The sequence below is a fragment of the Oncorhynchus kisutch genome, linkage group LG29, assembly GCF_002021735.2.
Source record: "Oncorhynchus kisutch isolate 150728-3 linkage group LG29, Okis_V2, whole genome shotgun sequence".
NCBI classification, from domain to species: domain Eukaryota; kingdom Metazoa; phylum Chordata; class Actinopteri; order Salmoniformes; family Salmonidae; genus Oncorhynchus; species Oncorhynchus kisutch.
Genome location: NC_034202.2, coordinates 6536496 through 6557239, shown reverse-complemented (window position 1 = coordinate 6557239; position 20744 = coordinate 6536496). Strand labels below are relative to the sequence as shown.

General features: G+C 44.0%; 1 protein-coding gene across 2 annotated transcripts in view; it reads left to right on the top strand.

Moving 5' to 3' along the window:
- LOC109873552 (tenascin-like) overlaps positions 1–20744 on the top strand; it is a 51225-nt gene that overhangs the window by 4726 nt on the left and 25755 nt on the right. For both annotated transcript variants that reach the window (XM_031809428.1, XM_031809427.1), the window contains exons 2-10: positions 10706–11261; positions 12105–14069; positions 14493–14756; positions 15070–15185; positions 16054–16207; positions 17198–17467; positions 17673–17858; positions 18069–18158; positions 19766–20029. In XM_031809428.1, the coding sequence (XP_031665288.1) occupies positions 10778–11261; positions 12105–14069; positions 14493–14756; positions 15070–15185; positions 16054–16207; positions 17198–17467; positions 17673–17858; positions 18069–18158; positions 19766–20029 (3793 nt within the window). In that variant the 5' untranslated portion in view covers positions 10706–10777. The remainder of the gene's footprint in view (positions 1–10705; positions 11262–12104; positions 14070–14492; positions 14757–15069; positions 15186–16053; positions 16208–17197; positions 17468–17672; positions 17859–18068; positions 18159–19765; positions 20030–20744) is intronic.

The following is a 20744-nucleotide window of genomic DNA, read 5'->3' as shown; positions in this document are numbered from 1 at the left end:
GAGAATAAATATGGTATGATGTCACGCTCCTATCACACAGCAATTCTGTAGCCTACCCATACTGTCACATGTTTTAAATAGGCTACCAGTCTGTTTACTTTTGAGCATGCTTGTCACATGTTTTAAATAGGCTACCAGTCTGTTTACTTTCGAGCATGCTTGTCACATGTTTTAAATAGGCTACCAGTCTTACTTTCGAGCATGCTTGTCACATGTTTTAAATAGGCTACCAGTCTTACTTTCGAGCATGCTTGTCACATGTTTTAAATAGGCTACCAGTCTTACTTTCGAGCATGCTTGTCACATGTTTTAAATAGGCTACCAGTCTTACTTTCGAGCATGCTTGTCACATGTTTTAAATAGGCTACCAGTCTTACTTTCGAGCATGCTTGTCACATGTTTTAAATAGGCTACCAGTCTTACTTTCGAGCATGCTTGTCACATGTTTTAAATAGGCTACCAGTCTTACTTTCGAGCATGCTTGTCACATGTTTTAAATAGGCTACCAGTCTGTTTACTTTCGAGCATGCTTGTCACATGTTTTAAATAGGCTACCAGTCTGTTTACTTTCGAGCATGCTTGTCTATTGAATGAGCGATGGATAAATGGTAGCCTAATAGTTGTTGAGTAGCGCGAATAAACCAGTAATGTCAGAAAAGGAGAGACATATCCTGCTAAAGGCCTAATACAAGTAGAAGAAACATATTAGGCTACATGCTGCTATGGGAACTCCTTACCAACGGCAAATGCATCGGTTTTATCATTAGGCCTATGTTTTAATGTTTTTCTTAGCCTACCATTATTATAATTCCCATGCATCAAAAACCATAAATTTCCCCAAAATAACAATACAATTGAATACAATCTTTGCTGTCTTGTGAATAATTGTCCATCCGTGGGCGACGCAATGATGGCCTAATTTTATATTAGTTTTCCTGTAAGGAGATTACACAGCATGAGCAGCAGCCTTTGATGCTCTCTTTTCCAATGTGAGTTGTGAGATAGAAACAGGCACACCGCTTGTCCATTTATTTCCAAATCCATTTGCTCCGCTTAATTGAAATCCCTCCATGCTGTGTGAGTGGTTGATTTTCATGAACTACAGCTCCTCTCAGGTTTACACTCTGTGGTCCTGATGGACACATTAAGGCTGTGTGTACATAATAACTGTTCTCAGCAGGGTTCTAAATAATCTAGTAATCACTCCACTAGTTATTAACATGAAACTTTAAATAATAGCCCAGGTGTTTATTTACTAAATCACTGAACACAACAGGCGCTTATTAGAGACAGGCTTCTATTTGAGGTAGGCGTCTATTTTCTTGGCTTAATGCACACAGCTTTTGCTCATTTGCATAGTTAATTGTCTAATTCCAGCATTCACTTCCAGCATTTTAATCAATTTCTTCATTTCCTGCACTAATTTGTCATCGTTTACACACTTTGTCACATTTATTTTGTCTTAGTATGCTTCCATTTAAAAAGAAGAAGAATCCTTGACAGAATTATTATTATTTTTGACTGTGCATTTTTGGCAGTTCTTACTTTAGCCATTAGAGAAAGCATACTTTTTCTGGGGGTCTGTACTTCTGAAGTTGATTGTTTATGTGCTTGACAGTTAGCTAGCAGTTCTCCTCTGTTAGCAGCCAATAGCTAGCAGTTTCTTGATAAAAACAGATGATTGCCATCTTTTTTTTGTCAATACTGAATTATTTAATGTAATAAATCAAACATTAACTCTTGTAAACAATGCATGGTAATTAATGGTAATCTCATAAACAATTCCTTTAGACATTTAGACATTTATTTGAAATAGGCATTTATTTGCTTAAATGTGTGCCATCCCCTGGTCTATTAAAGGGGACAGACTGCGTTTAATTTACGTGTTTAATTTAAGTTTTACAGTAGTCAAATAGCATAGCTGTTTAGTACATTTCAAAATCCTTGCTGTCAACCTATAACAGAGAGAATGGGGAAATTCCTCTGTTGGGCGAGATGGGTGATGGGGATGGACAGACCTCTGCAAGGGAGACAGCTGGTTTAGTGACCGGCCCCTTGCCTCAGGGTCCGTCCTGCCTTTGGAGAAGATATTACCCTCTCAGTTTGAACTCCACTCAGTACAGAAGAGAGAATAGGTACAGTATAACTTGACACCTCAAATATGCAGTTTCTGTCTCTGGTCACCATTACTGATCAGCTAGCAGTGTAAATCTGTTACATGAGCTAAACATTTTTGGTGAGCGGTGCTTTAGATTTTTGTACATATGCAATCCTGCTGTATGCTCTCTTTCAAACTATTGTTCAACATGTAGTTTCAGGCGAACACAATTCAGGTGAAAATCGGTATTTTGAATTCATCTGATCCTTCTCTACTGTTTATCTGCCTTAGATTTACCAGAGAACGAAACCAAAACCTTTGATTCACCAGTGAGGTGCGGTGATGTTGGTGGCTGAATTGCAAAGTCAGATTTACACACAAATAAACCTTGATGAAACCCAAGTTCACCATAGAACAGAAACAGCAGCTCCAACAACCAGAATGACACACACACAATAATATTATGTGAAATATTCTTACACACACACACATAATAAATAACGTTCTAAGGAAATGCATGGAGTCATCCGGAACAGCAGTTGCTCTCATGCCTGCTTCAGTGTTGCTTGCCTCGCAGCAAGCATAAAAGGCATTTAGTTCGTCTGGTGAGCTCGAATCGCTGGGTAGCTCGCGGCTGGGTTTCCCTTTGTAGTCCGTAATAGTTGTATTCTGCAAGCCCTGCCACATCCGACGAGCGTCGGAGCCAGTGTAGTATGATTCAATCTTAATCCTGTATCGACGCTTTGCCTATTTGATGGTTCGTCTGAGGTCATAACGGGATTTCTTATAAGCATCCGCATTAGTGTCCCGCTCCTTGAAAGCGGCAGCTTTAGCCTTTCGCTTGGTGCGAATGTTGCCTGTAATTCATGGCTTCCGGTTGAGATATGTATGTACGGTCACTGTGACGAAGTCATCGTCAATGTACTTAATGATGAAGCCTGTGACTGAGGTAAAATAAAGTTAAAAATAAAGTAAAAATAAAACATAATAAAGTTTGAATGACACTGAGGGGCAGTGTTTTTACAGCTAATGCCAGTTTGCCTGAGGCTGATGCCATGCAGGTGTTGGTACACATGCATATACACACACACTCATTCAAATACACACAAACACGGACTCACACACATGTAATAGTGCCAGACATGCACTCAAACATATACAGTTGCTGTTATGATTTTAGTCACAGTCATCCGGAACAGCAGTTGCTCTCATGCCTGCTTCAGTGTTGCTTGCCTCGCAGCAAGCATAAAAGGCATTTAGTTCGTCTGGTGAGCTCGCAACGCTGGGTAGCTCGCGGCTGGGTTTCCCTTTGTAGTCCGTAATAGTTTTAGTTGTCCTTGATGTCCTTTGTTTGTTTGTTTTTTGCTTTGTTGTTTGCTGTTTCTTTTTGTCTTTTCCTTTTTTCTCTTTTCATTTTCTTGGTTGTTGGTGCATTGGGGGGTTCTTGGGGCTGGGGAATGGAAATAAATAGATTTTTTAAATCATTTTTTCTTCGGAGGGCTGTGGGAGAGGTCTCGGATGGTTGAGGGACAGCTATTGGGGAACTGTGGGGGGATATTGGAGGGTTCGGGTCCCCGTTTTTTTTGGCCTGATGGGAGATCTGTCAACGTGCCCTTGAGCAGGCCATTGACCCTGGATGCTTCTGTGTGTCGCTCTGAATGGGAGTCTGTTGGATGACTGGTGTGGTGTAGTTGTGGAGCGGCTTCACTGCAAGTATATTGTATGTTTTGGATATTCAATTAAATAATTACAAAACAATTATAACATATTAAAAAAAATGTAAGAGAAAAAATGAAAAAAAGAATAGAAAAAAAATGTGAAGGCAAATCTAAAGAAATGCAAATGTTTTCCTTGTTTATCCTCCATAATTAAAGAGGGGTCTGTCTTGCTCCCTGGTCGGATGTTAGATAGTTAAACAGTGGGTGCGTTTGAGAGCATAGTTTTTTGATTGTAAAGTACATACATACTGTACAAAAAATTAGGAACACCTTCCTAATATTGAGTTGCACCACCTTTTGCCCTCAGAACAGACTCAATTTGTGGAGGCATGGACTCTTCAAGGTGTCAAAAGTACCATGCTTCCCTCAGTTGTCTCAAGTTGGCTGGATGGCCTTTGGGTGGTGGACCTTATCTTAATACACACAGGAAACTGTTGAGGGAGAAAAACCCAGATGTGTTGCAGTTCTTGACACACTCAAATCGGTGCGCCTGACACCTACTACCATACACCGCGCCTGACACCTACTACCATACACCGCGCCTGACACCTACTACCATACACCGCGCCTGACACCTACTACCATACTCCGTTCAAAAGCACTTTCATCTTTTGTCTTGTCTATTGACCCTTTGAATGGTACACATACACAATCCATGCCTCAATTGTCTCAAGGCTTTAAAATCCTTCTTTAGCCTGCCTCCTCCCCTTCATCTACACTGATTGAAGTGGATTTAACAGGTAACATCAATAAGGGATCATAGCTTTCACCTGGATTCACCTGGTCAGTCTATGTCATGGAAAGAGCAGGTGTTCCTAATGTTTTGTACATTCAGTGTGTGTTTATCCCATGTTCTATTTATTCTTAAAACATGTGAGCACCGTTATTGAAGTGGATGGTAATATGTAGAGTTGAAGACACCATAGCCATACACATTTAAACTCAGTTTTTCACAATTCCTGACATTTAATCCTAGTAAAAATGCCAGTTAGGATGACCACTTTATTTTAAGAATGTGAAATGTCAGAATAATAGTAGAGAGAATGCTTTATTTCAGCTTTTATTTCCTTCATCACATGGGTCAGACGTTTACATACACTCAATACGTTGGGTGAATTCTGGCCCATTCCTCCTGACAGAGCTGGTGTAACTGAGTCAGGTTTGTAGGCCTCCTTGCTCGCACACGCTTTTTCAGTTCTGCAAATACATTTTCTATAGGATTGAGGTCAGGGCTTTGTGATGGCCACTCCAATACCTTTACTTTGTTGTCTTTAAGCCATTTTGCCACAATTTTGGAAGTATTTTGGTCATTGTCCACAATTTTGGTCATTGTCCATTTGGAAGACCCATTTGCGACCAAGCTTTAACTGTCTGACTGATGTCTTGAGATGTTGCTTCAATACATCCACATAATTTTCCTCCCTCATGATGCCATCTATTTTGTGAAGTGCACCAGTCCCTCCTGCAGCAAAGTACCCCCACAACATGATGCTGCCACCCCTGTGCTTCATGGTTGGGATGGTGTTGTTCGGCTTACAAGCCCCCCCTTTTTCCTTCAAAAGTTATATTTTTGTTTCATCAGACCAGAGGACATTTCTCCAAAAAGTATGATCTTTGTCCCCATGTGCAGTTGCAAATCGTAATCTTGGCTTTTTATGGTGGTTTTGGAGCAGTGGCTTCTTCCTTTCTGAGCGGCCTTTCAGGTTATGTCGGTCCTTTGCTGATGTTCTGGGATTGATTTGTACTTTTCACACCAAAGTACATTCATCTCTTCCTGAGCGTTATGACGGCTGTGTCGTCCCATGGTGTTTATACTTGCGTACTATTGTTTGTACAGATGAACGTGGTACCTTCAGGCATTTGGAAATTGCTCCCAAGGATGAACCAGACTTTCATTTTTTTTTTCTGAAATCTTGGCTGATTTCTTTTTATTTTCCCATGATGTCAAGCAAAGAGTCACCGAGTTTGAAGGTAGGCCTTGAAATACATCCACAGGTACACCTCCAATTGAATCAAATGATGTCAATTAGCCTATAAGAAGCTTCTAAAGCCATGACATAATTTTCTGGAATTTTCCAAGCTGTTTAAAGGCACAGTTAACTTAGAGTATGTAAACTTCTGACCCACTGGAATTGTGATATAGTGAATTAGAAGTTAAATAATCTGTCTGTAAACAATTGTTGGAAAAAGTACTTGTGTCATGCACAAAGTAGATGTCTTAACCGACTTCACAAAACTATAGTTTGTTAACAAGAGATTTGTGGAGTGGTTGTAAAACGAGTTTTCATGACTCGTGACCTAAGTGTATGTAAACTTCTGACTTCAACTGTATGTTTATGACCTGAACATGTGTGTATTGTAATTATTCCCTTTCAATGTTAATTGATCATTGTGTTATGTATTCTTCTCATTGGTCAGAGGCATGATGGGTAGACTATTTAAACATTGCTTTCCCAATTTTTGGGAGATAGAGATAAGGTTTGTATGTTGCCGGTTTAAAAGGGAATACCGAAGCCTGGTGTTTCTTTTGATTGTTCTAGTTGATTAAGTTTGTCCTTATGTTCATCACGCTGTTTGTCTTTTTTATATATATATATATTGTAGTCACCAGCTATTATCTCCAGCCTCACTCTGGACAAGAAAATCAGCTCTGCATTATTGCCTCTTCACAGACCAATCCACTGCTAGGGCGGTCCCCCTTACAGCCACAACTGAAAACATATCACTGATTCGCACATCGATTTATGTTTCAGCTTTGTCTCAACGAAGAGTTCCGCATTCGACTAGACACATGCAAAATGAACGTGCAGTTGTAAGCCTAGGTCGAGCAGACTTGAGTAAGCGGCAGGTGCACAATCAATATATCCACCTTGGTAATATGGATGTATCCTGAGCTGGAATGTAAAGCTAACTGAAGCTAGCTAATTTCAGAAAATCATGTGTCCATCTAGCTATATTCATAGTATACCCCCTCTGGACCTGCAGAGAAAGTTCCTCTTACGCTTAAAGGCTGCCCCAGTCTGGACATTTGGCTCATCCATCAATGCCTTGGGCTTGGGCTAGACAAAACAGATGTCCTGAATCTAGCGCCAAGATTCCTGGTCCCCGTTTTCCATGTGGGAAAGTTCCCTGACCATGCCAGGACGGGGGAAGAGTCATAAAGCTAAAGTAATTCTGGAATATAGTTGAAAGAAACACAGATTTTTTTTCTCTTTTCTTTTTTCTCAACAAATGTCTCCCAAAGTCCCATTGTGAAACGAGATGTCCTTGATCAACCCCATTCTGAACTGAATGATGTGTCCTTTATCGCGGTGTCCCATGTCCAAATGATAAAACTCTTATATTATAGTTTGTTCAAGGTGTTTTTAGTGGCTGTGAATATCAGTAACATTTCTGACCAACTCTTGAAGTTAACTTCAAGCCTTCCACTGAGATTCTTTCCTAGAAGGTAGAAATGGAATCCATTACATTTTTATATCTGCAAACACTTTCAAACCCAAAACACACATGCGCACACATACCGACATACACTCACACATGACATACACTCACACTCACACTCACACACACACACACACACACACACACACACACACACACACACACACACACACACACACACACACACACAAATACCTTGAATATTTACTGCTTTGAACATCCTCCCATAATCTCCAAGAGATTAGGACCAAGGACAGGGAAAACCTCTCCGCTGCTCTCAAACACACCGAAACCCCACTAATGAATCAAATCCTATAATATGAAACCCATGGTTTAATTTTGATGAGACATGCTGTCAGAAACCAAATAGAAAATATATCTTTGGTTGATTAAAAACCAGCTACTACTTCTTTTATCCTATGACTAGAGACATGCTGACTCACTCTTCTCCGTAAAGTCTATTGGAGAAACGTCAGAAACAGGTTGCAAGCCTATTTCTCCCAAGCCCTTTACGACCCAAACCCTGACCCACCTTTATCTAGCCTCCCACCAGATGTGAGACAGAAAATGAAACCCAAGCTGGATTTTATACCTGTGCTTCAAAAGCAAAGGGGAGGCAGACTGAGGACGTCAATGGGAGGGACAGGATGAGGGAGCGAGAAAGAGAGATGTTAGATGTTGTGGATCCTCCAGTCCTTTGGGAGTTGCAGACGGCACGATGGTAAAATTGAGGTCATCCCTCATGAACGAGGGAGGAAAAGAAGGAGAGAAATGTGCCCCAGGGAGTAAATGAGTACCTGATGGAAAGCAAGCAGCTAATGGGGACTTCCCCATTTCATTATTACTACCCTTTCCACCATTATCACCCTCACCAGGGAAGAGGTCATCCAACACAGGCTCCTAACCCTTTCTAGAAAAGCATCCAAGATAGGTAACACTCCAGCTGTCAGTTGCTAAGCTCTGAGATTTCTGGGTATTTAGGACGTACAAACTAGGAAACTATATATATGTGGGCCACTCATCATCCACCAAGGCTATTCATCACGAGTCTCAGATGAAAGAATATCCCTGTCTCCAGGGATTAATAGGGGTCGTTGTAATCACACGCCCATAATAGATAAACTGCATGTTGGAGTTGGGAACTGACCAACACAGACTCCAAATACAATGAGTCCTCCAATGAGTTGGAGTGTGGAGAAATGGCCACTGTAGCTCATGACATTGCAAGACAGTGAGATGACAGAACTGGAGATGCAGGTAAGGTAGGAATGGAAAAGGAGATATGGAATAGCCATTACACGTGGACTGCTGACTGGACCATGGGCCTGCTATAACTTTATTTCCACTGAAACCAGAGAGTAGCAAAAGAGATGCTCTGTAATGGTCTTTCTCAAAAGAGATGCTCTTGAATGGTCTTTCTCAAAAGAGATGCTCTGGAATGGTCTTTCTCAAAAGAGATGCTCTGGAATGGTCTTTCTCAAAAGAGATGCTCTGGAATGGTCTTTCTCAAAAGAGCTGTAAGAGGGAGTGTATAGTAAGCTTACATTGGTTGGCCACTCTGTGTGAACCTTCGTTCCCTTGCCATTTGATTACTGTGCTACGTATCACTGATGGGATACGCAGTTGCAATGGATGTTTTCTCTTCAATTCTTTTCAAACCTGTAGGGATTTGATAGCCACTATACTATTGATTGATTAGTCAGGCCTCTTCTGCTTCATCTGAGGGCTTTTTATAGTACATAAAACATGAACCTGTCTTAGATCAGGAATGCTGTGAAAGCATGTGGGCTGTAACTTAACCTGTTGTTGCCGGGGTACGGTTTATTATGTTAAAGTGGAAATCAGTGGGGGAGAGTGTAACTCTCCATGTCACCTGCAGAATTTGCAGTCTATTGTGAATTAGGAGTTAGGGCTGGGCATTATTAATCCTACCGGATCTGTGGTTTCACATACATTCGATGGATCAACCAGGGTCTTGCTACATTTGTGTCTCCTCTCACACCCACCCATCAAACCATTGGAAACCCCAAACTCAGAGTCATCCCTGACTTCTTTCCCACGTTGTGTTCCAATCAGTCTCCCACAAATTACAGGGCTCTTGCATGAAGTCATCAGAGTGATCTGAATTGGCCAGTGGAAATGTTGAGTTTTGGCTGAATCCTAACATGGGATATGTGTACAAGTAACAAACTGTTGCTTATAGCTCCCAATGCACCACTCATTCACTCATACCCTTCACGGCAGCTGGTGGATAGGCCAGCAACAAAGGATCTCCACTTCTGGCAGTCTTTGGCTATCTTCCCAATGCATGATTAATGCAAATTCGGTTACACATGCATCTCTCAAGTTATGTGTGGGTTGTGTGTGGGTATGCATTGTTCATGAGTTATCGATTTAATGCATGAAACAGCTGGTTAGGCTTCAACATGTAATGTACAGTGTGGAGGGAAATGTTTAGTCCAAACCTGTTATCGACACTCTAGAATTATCTTGGTGTCAGAGGAACAGGAGTAACACAGGGAGCATCTTTGAGTGCCGTGTCAGACAAAAACGTCAGTTATGTCCTGTCTTGTCTGATGTCAAATAATGACGAGTGAGAAAGTTATAGACTCACAAATATCATACCCCCCCCCAAAAAATGTGTTAACCTCCCCTGTTATTGTAATGGTGAGAGGTTAGCATGTCTTGGGGTATGATATTTGTCTGTAACTTTCTCACTCAGAATTCTTCATGATTCATTAAGGGTTATTCACAATCACGGTAACATCCACATGAATGCAGAAGTGTTTAGAAACATATTCTATTATTTGTTATTCTTCAACTAAAGTGAATCCAAAATGACACAATACATTATTTACTATTAATGTGGCTGGGTCTTTCAGCATGACAATGATCCCAAACACACCGCCCGGGCAATGAAGGAGTGGCTTCGTAAGACGCATTTCAAGGTCCTGGAGTGGCCTAGCCAGTCTCCAGATGTCAACTCCATAGAAAATCACGGAAAGTCCGTGTTGCCCAGCAACAGCCCCAAAACATCACTGCTCTAGAGGAGATCTGCATGGAGGAATGGGCCAAAATACCAGCAACAGTGTGTGAAAACCTTGTGAAGACTTACAGAAAACATTTGACCTCTGTCATTGCCAACAAAGGGTATATAACAAAGTATTGAGATAAACTTTTGTTATTGACCAAATACTTATTTTCCACCATAATTTGCAAATAAATTCATTAAAAATCCTACAATGTGATTTTCTGGATATTTTTTTCCTCATTTTGTCTGTCATAGTTGAAGTGTACCTATGATGAAAATTACAGGCCTCTCTCATCTTTTTAAGTGGGAGAACATGCACAATTGGTGGCTGACTAAATACTTTTTTGCCCCACTGTAGTTATCCACGTGCATTACTGGGGCTGTCTTTGACTCAATGTCTTTTTGTTTAACTTCCAGGGCCCCTACACTTATCCAGATTTGGCCAGACTTCCAAGCTTTGTCTGAGGAGTCCAGTTGAGAAAGGCAAAAATGGGAACTAAAAGCATTTTAGGGTGTGTCTTCCTGACTCTCCTTCTCAACCTCTGCCAAGCTGGGCTGGTGAGAAAATTACTTAGGGATAAACGGGCGACCTTGACAACCCCCACCAGAAACAATGTGACCCTGACTAGCGCTGAGCAACCAGTGGTCTTCAACCACGTCTACAACATCAACGTCCCTTCCGGCTCACTATGCTCAGTGGACCTGGATGCCCTAGGAAGCACCAGCCTCGAGCCCCAGGACGCAGCTCCGCCTTCAAGCCTCCGCACCACCGAACATACCCTGGATGGGCAGAACCAGATAGTTTTCACTCACCGCATTAACATTCCTCAGCAGGAGTGTGCATGCACTGATGGGCTCCCGGATCTGAAGGACCTCCTGAGCAGATTGGAGATGCTGGAGGGAGAGGTGTCCACGCTGAGAGACCAATGCGCTAGTGGAGACGCTGGCTGCTGCAGCGTTCAGCCAGTCACAGGTACTGTATACATGTCAACCTAACCACACCCAGCTTCTGATTGGCTCATTCATCCCCTCTCCTAGTATAGCATACTTAGTATGAATGTCAGCTATAGAGAATGATAGAAGACTCAAAGGACAACTACGGAATCTGTCCCATTATGGCATCTGTCCCATTATGGCATCTGTGGGCACAAGGGCAGTGCCATTGATGCCATCTCCATTTTGAAGTAGTACATGTTCTTCTTCTACTACTTCTATGAGTTGGTAAACAAACTGAAATGGTGCGTACTGCCACCTGGAGTGTGTTTAAACAGTTATAAAGCGAGTGTTATTGATTTACTGCTACCTGCAGTTATGGAATGTTTGCTCACAAGTATAATTAATTGGCTGATCCCTCCTGATGACCTGGATGGAATTATGTGGTCCTTCCTTAACCCATAGGAAGTCCCACCCAGTTGACTACTTCAAAATGGTGAATGTCTTGAATGGCACATCCCATGCTACAATGGATTTTTTGTCACTAGAGTCATCTGTCGTTCTCTACACATCACCTCGCCTTCCTTCAGAGGCACATCTATTTTACTCAACCTCTAGGAAGCATCAATGGAATTGAATGTGGGATTGGGTTTAACAGTACTTTCTCTTTTACACCACAGGGAAAGGGAATGAACATAGAGGCATAGACATATTCTGTACGGATTAGTACTGTAGGGTGTTATTCAGAACATAAGTGGGTGTCCTGACTATGATTACAGTCCTGTCTTGATTACAATATTTTAAAATGAAATGTCTTAGTGAAAAGGAGGAAGACAGGGATTATGATTCAGAGGGTTATAATCTCAAAACTCTGCTCTTTTAGGTGAGGTGGGGACCAAGCCTTATTGCAATGGCCATGGCAACTACAGTGCTGACACCTGTGGTTGCATTTGCGAGCCTGGCTGGAAGGGACCCAACTGCACCGAGTCTGAATGCCCCAACAACTGCCAGGACCAAGGTCGCTGCGTAGATGGGAAGTGCGTCTGCTCTGAGGGCTTTGGCAGGGACGACTGTTCACTCAAGGTTTGCAAAGTGGACTGCGGTGGGAACGGACAATGTATTGGTGGGGTCTGTGTCTGTGCCAAGGGTTACACTGGAGAGGACTGTTCTCAGACAGACTGCCTGAACAACTGCCTAAGCCATGGAAAGTGTGTGGACGGGGAGTGTGTGTGTGAAGAGCCCTGGACGGGCTATGACTGCTCCGAACTCATCTGCCCCAACGACTGCTACGACCGCGGCCGCTGCGTCAATGGAACCTGCTACTGCGACGAAGGATTCACCGGGGAGGACTGTGGGGAGAAAACCTGCCCAAGTGACTGCCTGGGAAATGGTTTCTGTGTGGACGGCCAGTGTGTCTGCAGCGCTGGCTACACTGGAGAGGACTGCTCCAAGCTCACCTGCCCCAGTGACTGCAACGATAGAGGTGTCTGCTTCAACGGCATGTGTATCTGTAATGCTGGCTACCAAGGAGAGGATTGTAGCCAGCTGGCTTGTCCCAACAACTGCCACAACAGGGGACAGTGTGTCAACAGACAATGCGTCTGCAATGTAGGCTACCAGGGAGAGGACTGCTCTGAGCTCTCCTGCCCCAACAACTGCCAGGACCAAGGTCGCTGTGTCGATGGGAAGTGCATCTGCTTTGAGGGCTTTGGCGGGAATGACTGTTCACTCAAGGTTTGCAAAGTGGACTGTGGTGGGAACGGACAATGTATTGGTGGGGTCTGTGTCTGTGCCAAGGGTTACACTGGAGAGGACTGTTCTCAGACAGACTGCCTGAACAACTGCCTAAGCCGTGGAAAGTGTGTGGACGGGGAGTGTGTGTGTGAAGAGCCCTGGACGGGCTACGACTGCTCCGAACTCATCTGCCCCAACGACTGCTACGACCGCGGCCACTGCGTCAATGGAACCTGCTACTGCGACGAAGGATTCACCGGGGAGGACTGTGGGGAGAAAACCTGCCCAAGTGACTGCCTGGGAAATGGTTTCTGTGTGGACGGCCAGTGTGTCTGCAGCGCTGGCTACACTGGAGAGGACTGCTCCAAGCTCACCTGCCCCAGTGACTGCAACGATAGAGGTGTCTGCTTCAACGGCATGTGTATCTGCAATGCTGGCTACCAAGGAGAGGATTGTAGCCAGCTGGCTTGCCCCAACAACTGCCATAACAGGGGACAGTGTGTCAACGGGCAGTGCGTCTGCAATGTAGGCTACCAGGGAGAGGACTGCTCTGAGCTCTCCTGCCCCAACAACTGCCTCAACCGGGGCCGCTGTGTCAACGGACAGTGTGTGTGCGATGAAGGGTTCGGTGGTGAGGACTGCAGCATCAAGATCTGCCCCTCAGACTGCTATGGCAGTGGAGATTGTGTGGATGGCCGGTGTGTCTGCTATGCTGGCTTCACCGGTGAGGACTGCAGCGAGCTGAGCTGCCCCAACAACTGCCTGAACCGCGGACGCTGCGTTGACGGGCAGTGCGTCTGCGACGAGGGCTTCACAGGGGAAGACTGCACTGAGAAGCACTGTCCCAATGACTGCCTGGACAGGGGATACTGTGTGGATGGCAAATGTGTCTGCCTGGAGGGCTATGCGGGTGTCGACTGCTCTGAACTCACCTGCCCTGATAACTGCAACAACAGGGGGCACTGTGTTAATGGGAAGTGCATGTGTGAGGAGCGATACATGGGAGACAACTGTGGAGAGCTGAGCTGCCTCAACAACTGCCAGGACATGGGCCGCTGTGTGAATGGACAATGTCTCTGTGATGAGGGATACATCGGAGAAGACTGCTCAGAAGGTAAGAATGGTTTCTATCAACTGAGAAAAATAAACTATGTATGGATAATTGAGTTCAGTTCATTTCACTAATTGTTCTGTTTGATATTCCCAGTGCTTGCTGACTGACACATTAAATCCAAAACTTAATCAAATCTCAAAATAATGAGAAACTATTTTCATTATTTTGAAAGAGATTGAGAAAAGGATTAAAAGTTCCATTATGATTTCCTCTGATTCCAAAAGCTGTGCATTTCAGTCTCTATCTCTGTCTTAAAGATCTTTGGCAGTCCAGACCACTGCCAGATGTAAGTCTGGGGAATGCATTTTCTTTGTGTAGAGGACTGTTAGTGGATGAGGGCATGGGAAACCAAGTGTCTGAGACAATAGAGAGGTCAGACTATTTCCTGTCTCTCTCTTTTTCTTTCTTTCTCGCTCTCTCTAGTTTCACCTCCAAAGGACCTGACTGTAACAGAGGTCACCACCGAGACAGTGGATCTGACCTGGAACAATGAGATGCTGGTGACAGAGTATCTGATTGCATATGTGCCCACTAGTCCTGGGGGTCTGTACCAGGAGTTCAGAGTGCCCGGAGACAAGACTGCTGCCACAGTCAGCGAGCTGGAGCCCGGCATCGAGTACCTGATCAACGTCTATGCCATCCTCAGCAACAAGAAGAGCATCCCAATCAGTGCCAGGGTGGCCACAAGTAGGTCACACCTTCTTAATGGAGCTCAGATCTGAAGACTTCGCTGAGCAGCCTGCGTTCATGGGAATGCGGTTCTCTTTAGACAGGAAAAGACCATTTGCACATATTAACCATAATCAAAATGCTATCCGGTACAGTGGAGAAACTTTCACAGCACAATGTTAACACAAGGCTTTCCTTTTGGAATAGGTGATAAAATAAATCAAATAAAAACTACATTTCATTGATGCTTCACAACGTTTAAAACCCCACACTGTCTCGACATACAATATTTTGGGATCAGGCATAATATATTCCTTTGTCTCACTGTCAGATCTACCGGAGCCAGACGGCTTGAAGTTCAAATCGGTGAGGGACACCTCAGTAGAAGTGTTGTGGGATCAGCTGGACATTCCCTTTGATGCCTGGGAGCTCTATGTCCGTAACACGGTCAGTCTGTCCTTCTCTCTCTGGTAATTTATCCATCTCTATGCAAGCGATCCCTGCTAGGTCTTGCCTAGGATTTTCCTAAACCTCAGGGACAAGACAACAGATATGCACAAGCTGCTCTTTTAGTGAGATCTTGGCATGCTTGGCTAGTTATCGTGTCCAGCAAAGTAGCAATAGCTATCAGGGTCGAGGTCAGTTCAGTTTTCAATTCAGCAAACTCAGAATAACAAAGTCAAAAAATGTAACACACACAACAAACCACAAATTGCCATCACACCACCAAAGTGTGCTGTACTTTACACATTACACAATGATGTTGATGTGAACTGGTACATGGAAAATAACAAATCACAAATCTGCTTAGCTGCAATATGGCAAAGGTCTGTGCAACCATAAAGCCCTTCTTATTGTCCATGAGTACATTTTTACGAAGGGCTGTGTAACCTCATTTTAACACTCCTCGTGGAGGTCTCGGGATGCCAGGACATTCTCAGTGGTGTTTATTCCTTTCACTGTCCTTAACCCATTCTCCTGTGCACTTTTGCTTTATTGCCCCCATACATCAAATGGAAGGACCTGTAATCGATGGTCAGCACTTAATCACTATCACCATGGGCCAAATGGGCTTTGTTTGCAGCATTCTTATGTGAAGCAATCAAAGACTTACGAAAGATTCCGCTGCAAAAAAATGAAATACTGTAATAATTGGTATTGTTTAAGTCAACATCAACTGTGTGAAAGATTTATTTCCTTGATCCGAAGGAAAAATTGATGTGGCTTACCTCAGACTGTTGGGTATGTAAGTAGGCTGTGTATGATTCCAGAAGTAGTGTTGTTTTAAAACCATATTTGACCGTTGACCTTTCAGAAAGAGGAGAATGGGAAGATCCTGACAACCCTTCCATCCTCCCAGACTATGTATGAGCAGTCAGGGCTTGGTCCTGGTCAGGAGTACGAGGTCTCAGTGGGCGTCATCAAGAACAATACCAGAGGGCCTCAGTCTACTAAAATCATTACCACCAGTAAGCTTACACCACATTTTAATGTATGTGATGTGCTTTTTCCCAGCATGTCCCAGCTGAGAACTTAACACTTCTGACATTGTCATGCCTTACATGAATGAATCTGGACCAGGCTACTCACATTCATCCTGGCGACTACACATATCCCATGGGTTAGATAAGGAAAATCCTTCCACCTCACAAAACACACAAGCAGACAAAGGAACAACTGAATAGATGAATTTAACTTTCCGTCATAGTATTAGGTCTATATGGAAAAAGTGGCTAAACTCCCATTGTCGTTTTACACAGTTAAATGTAAGCATTTTTTCAGAAGTGAAATACGCCGAATTTCAGGCCAACCAACATTTTGCAATAGAGTCTTTGTATTTTTCAAGGAGCCCTGCCATAAACTCTTGATGGGGGGTTACCGTAGCTGCACACTGTTACTCCATACATTACGGTCAAATTCTCCTCTTAACTTATGGAAAATGTATTTCTTTCTAGCATGAACTACCAACTTGTGCATGGAAAATTTATTGTATTTACAATTCTTCAATGATGGATGGACCCTGTAAATATCTTCTCCTTTTGACTCCTGCATAATGTATTTGCAGGCTTAAGATCAGCACCGTTTCCAGGAATAATGAATAATAGAGTGTGTGATTTAGGCTATATGAACCTATATGGCCTATATCACACACTGATGTCACCACAGCACAGAATTTCGCCATTTCTACTGTGAAAATAAGTACAGGAACTTACCAAAGGTCCGATCAGAACACAGAACAGTGACATCACAACCAAACAGTCAGAGGAACCAAACTTAATGATATTTGGTATGCCATAATTATAACATGTTGTGCCGGTCTTTAAATGTATTTTGAATATGTGTCCTTGTGTCTTTTGCCCTAAGTGATCACTTAAAAATGCATGGGATCATTGTCCATAACAAAGAGAACATAACAGCCTATGCACAGATCGGTCATCGTCCTTGTGTCTCTTCCCCAGGGATTGATGGCCCCAGACAGGTAGAGGTGCGTGATGTGACGGACTGCTCAGGCTTGGTCACCTGGTTCCAGCCCGTGGCCCAGGTGGACGGTGTCACCGTGTCCTACGGCCCCAGCTCCCACCCCACAGAGAGGACCAGCGTGGACCTGTCCACCTCAGACAAACAGTACAGCATCGACAGACTCAGCCCAGACACTGAGTACCAGGTGTCCCTGATCTCCAGGAGGGGAGACTACACCAGTGAGCCAGTCTCTGAGATATTCACCACAGGTAGGGGCATGATTATATCCAATCCTGATAAGTGTAAACTGTGCTTGATTAAACAACATTTTTACAGTCCCAATTCCACTTCCAAGTCCCTTTTTAAAGTGTTCCTGATAACAGCATGCTCTGGTTTAGTGCACGCTTGGATTTGTCAAGGGTTGACTGTAAACAGTCCCTTTTATACTCCTTTCTTCTTCTTGAATTGTTACAGACCTGGACGCCCCCAAAGACCTGAAGCCCTTGGGCCAGACAGACAACAGTGTCACACTGGAGTGGATAAACAGCCGGGCAGATGTTGACAGCTACAGGGTGAAGTACAGCCCCATCTCTGGGGGTTCCCATGGGGAGGAGGTGTTCTCCCGTGGGTCAGGAGACAGCACTCAGGCCACTATCACTGGTGAGGGTTAAGCATGACCAAATCCTAACATGCAATTATGTCAGTAGAAGGTTTAAGGGTTTTCGCACGTTAGGATTTGCTATGACAATCACAACACTGTTATTCTTAATGTCAATCAAATCAGGTACTGAAATCCATCTATGTTCTTCTCGATTACTGGACTGAAACTAATCATGTAGTCAAATCCATCTTTGTTCTCCCCAATTATAGGAATGAAACCAGGTACAGAATACGGGATTGGTGTGACTGCCGTGAAGAACGAGAGGGAGAGCCACCCTGCCACTACAAACGCAGCCACTGGTGAGAGCATACGTCAACACATTCTCATTGGATAGCCACTGTTCAACAGCTGTCCAAGGACCCACCACCACAGTGGCCACACACACTCTGCAGCTGTAGATTCAACTTTCAATACAAACACATCATGATCAAATCAAATCCAATTATATTAGTCACATGCGCCGAATGCAACAGGTGTACTTACGAGCCCCTAACCAACAATGTAGTTTACAAAATATGAATAAGAATAAGAAATAAAAGTAACAAGTAGTTAAAGAGCAGCACTAAAATAACAATAGAGAGACTATACACAGGGTGTACCGGTACAGAGTCAATGTGCGGGGGCACCGGTTAGTCGGGGTAATTGAGGTAATATGTACATGTAGGTGGAGTTATTAAAGTGACTATGCATAGATAATAACAGAGAGTAGCAGCGGTGTAAAAGAGGGGGGGGCAAAGCAAATAGTCTGGGTAGCCATTTGAGTAGATGTTCAGGAGTCTCATGGCATGGGGGTAGAAGCTGTTTAAAAGCCTCTTGGACCTAGACTCGGTGCTCCAGAACCGCTTACCGTGCTGTAGAAGAGAGAACCGTCTATAAATAGGGTAGCTGGAGTCTTTGACAATTCTTGGGCCTTCCTCTGACACCACCTGTAGAGGTCCTGGATGGCAGGAAGCTTGGCCCCAGTGATGTACTGGGCTGTATGCACGACCCTCTGTAGTGCCTTGCGGTCGAAGGCCGAGCAGTTGCCATACCAGGCAGTGATGCAACCAGTCAGGATGCTCTCGATGGTGCAGCTGTAGAACCATTTTGAGAATCTGAAAACCCATGCCAAATCTTTTCTGTCTCCTGAGGGGGAATAAGATTTGTCGTGCCCTCTTCACAACTGTCTGGGTGTGCTTGGAACATGTTAGTTTGTTGGTGATGTGGACACCAAGGAACTTGAAGCTCCCAACCTGCTCCACTACAGCCCCGTCGATGAGAATGGGTGTGTGTTCGGTCCTCCTTTTCCTGTAGTCCACAATCATCTCCTTTGTCTTGATCATGTTGAGGGAGCGGTTGTTGTCCTGGCACCATATGGCCAGGTCTCTGACCTCCTCCCTATAGGCTGTCTCATCGTTGTCGGTGATCAGGACAACCACTGTTGTGTCACTGGCAAACTTAATGATGGTGTTGGAGTCATGCCTGGCCGTGCACTCATGAGTGAGTACAGGAGGGGACTGAGCATGCACCCCTGAGGGGCCCCTGTGTTGATGTGTTGTAACCTACCCTTACCACCTGGGGGTGGCCCGTCAGGAAGTCCAGGATCCAGTTGCAGAGGGAGGTGTTTAGTCAGGTTGGTCAGGATGTAGGTGGTGAAAGTTAGGCAACAATTTGAGTCAATATGAGGCAAACATGGGTGATTTTGAAGGTTCTGATATTTCCACGTGGTTTGGCAAAGAAACTTGTAAAAAGAAAGTTAAAACCTCAGGAATACATGGAGCAGATATGATAGAAGAGAATGAAATATGAAAGAACTGTGCTATCCACGTTGGAAACACTAACACTTTGTTCTGCCTTTCACTATCCTATACGTTTTACTAAAGGCTTGATCATCGCTGAATGATAACTTCACCACTTTCCCCCACAGATCTCGATGGGCCCAAGGACTTGGAAGTGAGCGAGTCCACAGAGACAAGCATGACCCTGGTGTGGAGGAGACCCAGAGCCAAGATCACCATCTACAGGCTGGTGTACATCTCCAGGGACGGTCGAAGGGAGGAGGTGGAGGTCCCTGGAACTGCCACCACCTATGTCCTGACCAACCTGACCCCCGGTATGCTGTACACCATTACCCTGGTCGCTGAGAGGGGCTCAAAGAAGAGCACACCCGTAACCCTGTCCGCATCTACAGGTGAGGGTTCAAACAAGATCTCTACAACTGACTCCATCCTCATATTGCAAGGCATAAATATGTGTGGGTGATCCGTAAAGAAAATAGTTTTAGTTCTGTTCCAGGCATGGATACAACCATAGTATCAGGTGGCAAACAGTCAACATACTGAGTGCTAAATGTAAGGATCCTTTTTCACCCGCTAACAGTTTTGAATTGCATTTTATAATCCTAAGAGAAACATAAAGAAAGATGTCTGCTCTTCTGGCTTGGGATGCAATAGCTTCACCAATCCAAACATATGTCAGAACACAAGCTCTTTCTCAGATACATACCAATATTTGACAGAAGAATGTGGAATTACTGAGGGCAACGGTCCGGAAGATGTAGGCTATAACTTACTTTAATTGTAGGGTAGAAATGGACAGCACTGCCGTCAACAGTAACAGTGCAGTAAGACACTGAGGTTAACAGTGCAGTGAGACACTAAGGTCAACAGTGCAGTGAGACACTGAGGTCAACAGTGCAGTGAGACACTGAGGTTAACAGTGCAGTGAGACACTGAGGTTAACAGTGCAGTGAGACACTGAGGTTAACAGTGCAGTGAGACACTGAGGTTAACAGTGCAGTGAGACACTGAGGTTAACAGTGCAGTGAGACACTGAGGTCAACAGTACAGTGAGACACTAAGGTCAACAGTGCAGTGAGACATTAAGGTCAACAGTACAGTGAGACA